The following is an 8334-nucleotide window of genomic DNA, read 5'->3' as shown; positions in this document are numbered from 1 at the left end:
ACAAAGGGATAATTTACTGGGGTGGGATGGAGAGACTGCTCACAGCCAGCTCATAAAGAGCACAGAAAACTATATACAAAGGCAGCATATGGTAACCAACCTCAAAACCCAGGAGAGGCAGGCTTGTAGGATGGTATGCTTTGTCCTACGTCTCACCCAAGGAGTCCTGGAAAGACTGCCTGGGGACCACCAGAGGACAACATGTTTTGGGGCTGGACTGCCAGACATGTGCATCTCAGTGCTTATGAGTCTTTCCTTATGAAAGCATGAATCTGAATGAGTAAAGTTAGTTTTGTTTCAATTTTTGGAAATAAACACATCTTCCTCTCCTGTAGGAGCTTGCATTCAACTTTGCTACATGGTTGCAACAGCATTTGCTACACCAGCTTGCTGGAGTCTAGCATTTTTCTTAGCATCTTTTACATGTAAATCTTCAATGCAAAAAGGGCTTCTTACCCATATGGTCAGAAATCCTCCCATCTATTCTTTAACCAGATATATTCAGTCTTTTTCTAGCCACTCTTTTGGCCTCTTAATTGGCCAAAAGGAGGTCTTGCAAGCTTCTGAGTTTTGTCCTGCTCAGCCGACACTGAGGAGACAGAGAAACGCCCACTGTGGGCATGAGAGCTTCTTTAGCTAAAAGCTGAAATGAAACACTTTCTGGCAGAACACAAACAAAAGCTTCTCTGGTACCAAGAGAAGGCTAGCAACCAAGCTGACTGACACCTGAAGTCCCTCCTTCATCCCCTCTCCAGATGTCCTCCAAGCCAGAGATTATTCAAATTTAGCCAAGAGCATCTACTCATATCCAGGAGATGAGCAGCATTTCATGCACACTCCGCCAACTGCTAGTGCTTTTTTCAGCGCTGCCATACAAGTCTCAAGCACACAGGGTTGAATTTGACTTTTACACTAGTTTCACAGCTGCTTCTTTCATAATCAACAGAGGTTTCAAAAGTAAAACAGGCAGAACTTTCCTCTGTCAAATGAAGAGAGCCTTCTGGGACTGCTTGTGGTAGTAAAGACCTTATATTTAGATTTCTGAGCATCTCCGGTGCTTTTAGTGCCTTATTTTAGATTTCATGTGCCTGAGCCTTTCCCTGGATCCAGTCACTTATATTTACAGTGCAGAGTAATGAAATATTTAACTGTCATTAAAGCTATAGTTCTTACATCACTAAAAAAATTGAAACCAGAAGAAAAAATCTTCCATAGGATTTCTTTGAAAACTTCTGCTTTTTTGCATCTTACTTTTGCACTGTAAAAGTCCTTGGGAAAACATGTCAAGTACAGTGCTCTGATTCTAAATGATTTTATAGCATCCACTCTGAAGCTTTTCTTCCTCACCAGTGCAGCACAGCAAAACTCCCTCAAACTGTAAAAGCAAGGTAAGATTTTTTGATAAATTTAAAAAAAATCCATCACTTCTGAATGAAAAGCAATAACAAAATTCAAAATTATAAGACATAGAAGCTTCAGCTGGGAACGAGGCTTTCTAATAGCCAGGGAGAATGATTTCACCGTCTTCACCATGAAGAAAGAATTACCAAACGCCTACAGAGTCATGGTTCAGACCACGGAGTAGACAACACTATTTTGTAGTTAGTAAGGAGAAGAAACACAGATGCAGCCAATTATTCACAATTCACGCACAAACACACCAGCTGTTATTTCAGTAGCCCATATAATTTTTGTAGGCAGTCATTATAACAGAAGTCATGACCACTAACATATTAGACCTACTGTATTTACACGCTTTGCAAGCACCTCACCTCCGGGTATGCCTTAAGCTCTCACACCTTAATCAGCATCAGGCTGGGTCGGGCACTTGGAAGTGAGTTTGTCAAAGCACAGCACCTGGATGTTGCTGGCTGACTGCAGCACATTCCTCTATTAGGGAACCAGTACTCCACCAGGGGCTTAAGAGTTGTACTAGTCCAGGTGCTAAATTGCAAACAACTGTGTAAAGCACTTGAGGTCATTGAAAATCCTGCAGCATTTAAAAAATGGAGATGCTCAATCTTCTGGCCCTCACAAATTTTCACATGAAATAAATTAACCTTAATGAGCACCACTGCTAATAATCTCAGTAGAGGCTAAGGATTGTTTGTAGCAGCTCTCCAAAGCTTGCCCTCGCTTCAAAGACATGTCAGAGTATGACACAGTTGCATTTTTCCTCAGTGCTAATCTTTTACTTTATCCAAACTTTGCATTGAATATTTTTATTCATTAAACATACACCAATATATATGAATAGAATAATTCCATTAGCTTTTGTTTGATGGTCACATCTTACCACAGTAATTATCTTTGCAAAATTTTCTCTTTCTCTGGATTATCCAACCCATTTGCTGTCTTCCCAGCCTTATACCACACTTCCTCCTACAAAGCCAGACCTAAAGCAGCTTCTTTATGCCCTCTAAATGTAATGTCTTTTATCTTCTCTGCTGCTACAACTACATTCTGACTGCACAAAGACCCTTGACAGCACAAAGAGCAAGCAAATGGCCTTGAAAGTCATGAAATAATACTGGTAGCAAGCTTTTCTAAAAAGAGCTTTATAATCACGTGCTGCTATTATTCTCTGAATGATACTGGGTTTTATTTTAGAAGGGATGTGGCAGTAAATTCAATCTGGATATTGTACAGAACGACTGTTCCCAGGCAATTACACCTAAACTTCCCAGCATGATAATATAGATACCAGATATCACTTAAAAATATACAGGAAAGACCTCGGTAATTTCTGATCACTAAAAATCCAGCTTTAAACCACTACTTTAAATTATTTGCAAGTTTGGATAAGAGTCTTTCTATACATCTTACAGATGTCTTTGCTGAACTGAACAAAACCAAAAGGGGATACTGAACACAGCGAGACAGACGGAAAGGGAAGAGTAACAGATGACTGCTTTGGTAGGAAAGTAGCTGAACTAAACTAATCTGAATGGCATTAGTTTATCATACAAAGACATTTAATTTATTTCATTATTCTCTGTGGGCAGCTAAAGCACCCAAAGGCCCTAACATATTCAAGGAGATGAGCACAGCGGACAAAGACTCCTTCAGAGTGCAATATTTAATGAAACTTAAATTAGGTCTCAAAAGAGCAATAGAGTGTATATTAAATATGGCACCGACACTGAGCCATTCTGTTCATATGCATGTGTTTTAAAGTAATTGCCATCAAATTCACACAAGGCCCCAGAAGATTTTAATACAGTTTTAATATAGCCATGCAAATAGCTTCCAATTCAACATACACTTCATAATATTTTGTTAACACGAGGCACAGGACAGCAGTGTAAGGAAAAGTCTGCAGCTAAGACTGAACACTTCCTTAAGAAACAAAATATTTTTTTCTGTCTTAGCAATGAAGTGAAAGACTACAGGATTTTTGGTTCTGTTTGCCTCTATAAATTTATATATATATGTGTCAAAGAAAGTTAAGAGAATATGTATTCATATTTTAAACACTGCCATTTACGAAGTGATTGGGAAGGTATTATTGCAAATGTTTTATACATTTTTATGTTTCTATGTATTTATGTCAGGAAAAAAACAAAACAAAACTAAACAAAAAGCACCCCAACACCGATATCCAAACTTGGATTAAATCCATTCTCTAATAAAAAACTTACCTGCAAACAAACTCACGTTCATATAGCACTCTGATGCACTGTAGTACAAAATACTATGCAGTAAAAGTTAATTATAAACAAAAACATTTTTAAACAGGAAAATAATGCACCAGTCTTCAAAAATTTGGCTGTAGTAAAACCAAAAAAAAAAGGCAATTTTTTTTTTCAAGTAACTATGACAAAGAAACAGGTACTTAAAGCCTAGATTTGAAAATATGAAAAAACACACGGTTTTGAAATTCATGGTTTTGAAAACTATCAGTATACAACTGAAATTAGTTTGAATCAAAAAAAGTGAAATTATAAAAAGAAGGAAAACAGGACAGCATGGTTCTGTTTGCTGAGTATACCGTAGCAATTTTGTTCTGAAGTCCACTCTCTTCCAAATCCAGGGAAGTAGCATTCAGTCAGGCCAGAGGAAGAAAGGCTCAACACAGCAAGATACTGAAACACGGAGGTGCTACCACAACAACTAGAACAAAAGAAGGACAAATACTTGTCATAGTCTGGAATGTGATAAACAGAATTAAAGACAAGATTTGGGAGTAAGGAGCAAAGACTGGAACTTCAAGATTTGACTGCTTATTAGACAGAAAGCACAACAATAGAAAACAAAACACACCTTAACCAAAAGTAGGGGAAGGCTTAAGCTCTTCATACAACTGTAGTAACACTTCTACCATCACTTCAGATGCATAGATGCTGTAATGTATCAGGCAATTCCAAAGATAATCTGCGCTTTCTGCCCACACAAGGGGTTTTGGATGAACTGCAGTTTTAGGGCCAGATGTGAGTTTCTGCTTATGATATCAAGTTACTAACTGTTAGAGCTAGTCATACAGACAAATCCAGACTACAAGCATGAAGGCTTGAACAGGTATATCCTTCAGGGCATACCTGTATATTCGCTTTTCCTGTAAGTCTCTATTTGTAGTTTCCTATAGCCGAGGATCATGCAAGTGCGTCATAAAGGAAACCCACCACCTGTAAACCATTAACTGGGGGACACTGTAGGGAAGTACTACTTTTGCACCATCTTACGAAAGACTTTTCCTAAATCTTGTATTTTCTTGTGTTTTGCTCTCAAACTCACAACCACCAGATCAGATGATTGGTTAAAAGAAACTTTCGCAACTTCACTAAATTTAAGTGATAATTTACTGCAGTTCATTTCGATGCACCAATTTCACAAAATACTTAAAATGTCTTCTTTGGCAGTCTTCACATTAATTTCAATCTTACCAAAATACTATTATTTTTTTTCCTCTGTATTTTGTAATCTGCAGGGTTGTTTTATAATTTCCCTATCAGGATACAGAAAAAAAATTAAAAAGAACCCTTTATATAATCTTGCATAGAACTTGGTACTCTTGCATAAAAACTCCATTTATTGGGAGTGCCCCAGAATTGTAATTAAAAATTTTTGCATATTGTATCAGAAAATCCAGAATCTCTATTGTACATGCCAATACTTTTAACTTTTAAAAAGGTTGCACAGCTACACCTTTCCAGCATTGTATCTTACTGTAGTCCTATGTTGTACTATTTTGACAGATTCTTCATGTTGCTTGGGTATTCATACTTTACTGGAAACTGCTATTAAAGTAAGACGACCCTGTTGGTACGCTTATTGTAGGTAATTCTTAAGCATTTATCAATTTAAGCATTTCTGAGAATACTTCATTTATAAAACAATTAAACACCATATCCAGACATCAACACCCACACTTTCTCATTAAGGAGAGATTAACTGCACCGTGTCAAGTTGTTTTTCCATTTTGAGAACGCACTCGAGGCTGCAGATCCAAAGAGACTCAAGTTTAACAAGCACTACAGCCATTTTATGATTAGAGGCTTATGCTGACATTATACGACGGAGTAACAACTACTCTTTTCAGAAGTTACATTACCAAAGATACTTAGAAAGGATGGATTTTCACCTTTTCATGTTACTTTAACTATGAACTGAAACAGACCTTGGGTATTAAAGCTCTAAGGAACTAATCCCAAACCTGAAAGCATCAGACAGCTTTAAATGACAAAAAAAAAGAAGGAACATTACAAAAACCAACTGATGTCTCAGTTCTTTACAAGGCTTACTTTCAAACAGTAGATTTTCTAGAGGAAGACAGGTCTGAAAAATAGCTAAGTAATTTGCTTTCAAACAGTAGATTTTCTTAAGGAAGAAACGTCCAAAAAATAACGCATTCCTTCAGCTTTGAGGAAGTGCATTACAAAGGTCTGAAGGGCATTTCATCTACAATTTCAAAATAACTCCCTGTCAAAAAAAATCACACTTAAGACAAGTCATTTGGTGTGTCGTGGTTTTATTATCAGCTGCAATTTTATGAGAAAATGTGAAATTCAAACCAATATTCATGTGACATGCGATGGTGAACAAAGTCCATCATTAAAAATACAAATACTGTTTTTCAGTAAACGTCCAGACAATTCAGAGGGGTTTAAATGACCACCAATTTTTACTGGAATGCTGACAAAGAAGCTTGCAAGCTTCCTCCACTCCCTTTCCTAACAGACATGAACAGGCTACTAAGAACTAGTCAGAGCCATCTTTTGATAGTCTCCATTGCTATTGCGGTCTACATGACAGTTGCTAACTCAAAGAGAAAAAAGGTGATCAACAGCTGGTCCCCGAAGGAAGCACAGTTCAATGCTATGAGGTGACATGAGACCAAGTGCTCTTTTCACCGTGGTTCTTTTCTCCATGACACAGCTGCTTTGAAGCATTCCTTGACTAAAACACAGGCCTCCTCCAAGCGTCAGTCTTCCAGCTGAACCTGCTTCTCCTTGATCACGGTCAATGCTTCCTGGTCATACATCTGGGAAGGGGATTAAAAAAACCCAACCAACTCTTCCCCTACCCTTTCTTTGGGAAGAGCCTGTTTCGACTGAAAGCGTTGGGGTCAGCCCCGCGCTTCACCGGGGGCAGCAAAGGAAGGAAGGAAGGAGGGGGCGATCCACTTCTCCCCCGCCCCGAGGTCCAGCGCTGCCCGCGGAGGCGGCAGGGCGGGCACGCAGGAAGGGCCGCAGCGCCGCCCCTCACAGCAGCCTCCCCGGCCGCCCCTTCCGCCGGCGCCGGCTAGACGGGCGGCACCAGGCTCCTCTTCTCCAGCGGCTGCTCGGGGGGAGACGGCGGCGCCTCGTCCTCCTCCAGCAGCTCGTTCAGCTCCCCGTCGTCCAGCTCCGAGGCCTCCGGTCCGCCGGCGGCCCGGCAGCGCCGCAGGTGCTGCAAGGCCCGGCGGTGCTTCTCTTGCAGCCGCCCCAGCTGGGCGCGCAGGGCCTCCGCCTCCTCGCCCGGGTCCGCGGCGGCGGGCTGGTCGGGGCCGGCAGGGCCGGGACCCAGCAGGGCCTGGCGGAAGAGGCAGCGGTTCTCGCGGCGCAGGCGGCGGTTCTCCAGCCGCAGTCGCGCGTTCTCTTGGCGCAGCCGCGCGTTGTGCCACTCCCGCTCCTCCCGCTGCCGCAGCGCCTCGCTGTGGCTGGCCGCCAGGTCCGCGTACCGCTCCGCCAGCTGCTGCAGCGAGCCCCGCGACTGGCCGCGCCAGCCCTCTTGGCCGCCGCCCGGCTCGGCGAACTCCTCCGCCCCGCCGCGGCGGCCGCTACCGGCGGCGGCGAGCCCCGCCCGGCCTCTCCGCGCCGAGCCGTTACAGCCCCAGCGCCCGTCCACAACGCGCATGCGCCTCATCCGTGCCGTTCCCGCAGCCCGCCTGCACGCCCCGCCGCCGCCGCCGCCGCCGCGAGAGGAGGGACACGCGCGGCGCCGGTGCCGCCTTATGCAAATAGCGGGGCGGGGCCTTGGCCGCAGCGGGGCGTCGGGTCGGCGGAACAGCCGGCGCGGGCTGGCGGCGCCATTTTGGGGGCGGGGCCAGGTGCGGCGAGGGCTCAGCTGGGCGGGCGCGGGGGCCCGGGCGCTGCTGCGGCACGGCCGGCGAGCGCGGGTCTCGGGGCCTCAGCCCGGAAGCCCGCCACCGGCTTTTGGGGTCATAACTTGTTCTCCTCCGCCCTGTTTCCCAACCAGGTGAGGTGAGGGAGGGACTGGGGCCGCTGGGCGGTCCCCTCTCAGAATACACCAGTCCCCCCGTTGCCCCTCTGACAAGGTGGGGTGTCACTGGCTGGCGTGGTTGTGCAGTCCGCCAGTGTTCATGTGGGCCTCGTTTTTATCGTTGCTTGGAAGTGGTGGCTACAGCACAGAGGAAAGTTAATGGCAGCTCAGAAGCGCTTGCCAAATTAAGATCTCGTTGTATAAATGTTGCTCGGTCCATTCAAGTGCTGCTGGGTTGTTGGGGTTTAAGAAATGCAGGCTATAAGGATGCATAGTTAGTATGTAAATAGTTCTGACAGCTCATAGATTATTTGGCTTAAAGTAACAAGATCATGTGGTATAAACTTGCCCATAAACGATTTCCAAAAGAAGAAGAGAAATAGGATGTGAGGAATCTAAATCGATGGCATTTCACAGTGGGTGGTAAAATCCATTAATCTTCTAAAATTCTCATCAGTTCTCTTTGGCTAGCCTCCTTTACGTAACCGTGCGTGTAGGTATCTGCACAGTTAAGTAGTCTTGTTGGGACTACCATGACTGTGCAGTACATACCACTGTGGACCTCTGCATATTTTTTGCACTTCAGGTTATAAACTGTTTGTGATGGGGACCATGCTTTGCTTTACGATCCAA

At 43.8% G+C, this 8334-nt stretch overlaps 1 protein-coding gene across 1 annotated transcript; it reads right to left on the bottom strand.

Moving 5' to 3' along the window:
* Window positions 1-5960: 5960 nt before the first annotated feature.
* On the bottom strand, window positions 5961-7511 carry TUSC1 (tumor suppressor candidate 1). The gene is given in 3 exon segments (XM_075527453.1): window positions 5961-7413; window positions 7415-7478; window positions 7480-7511. Coding segments are annotated over 3 exon segments (768 nt in total). The 3' UTR covers window positions 5961-6741.
* Between the last annotated feature and the right edge of the window lie 823 nt (window positions 7512-8334).

This window comes from Mycteria americana, chromosome Z (genome assembly GCF_035582795.1).
Source record: "Mycteria americana isolate JAX WOST 10 ecotype Jacksonville Zoo and Gardens chromosome Z, USCA_MyAme_1.0, whole genome shotgun sequence".
In the NCBI taxonomy this organism is placed as follows: Eukaryota; Metazoa; Chordata; class Aves; order Ciconiiformes; family Ciconiidae; genus Mycteria; species Mycteria americana.
Note: the sequence above shows the minus strand (reverse complement) of the source record. Positions and strands in the feature narration are given on the sequence as shown.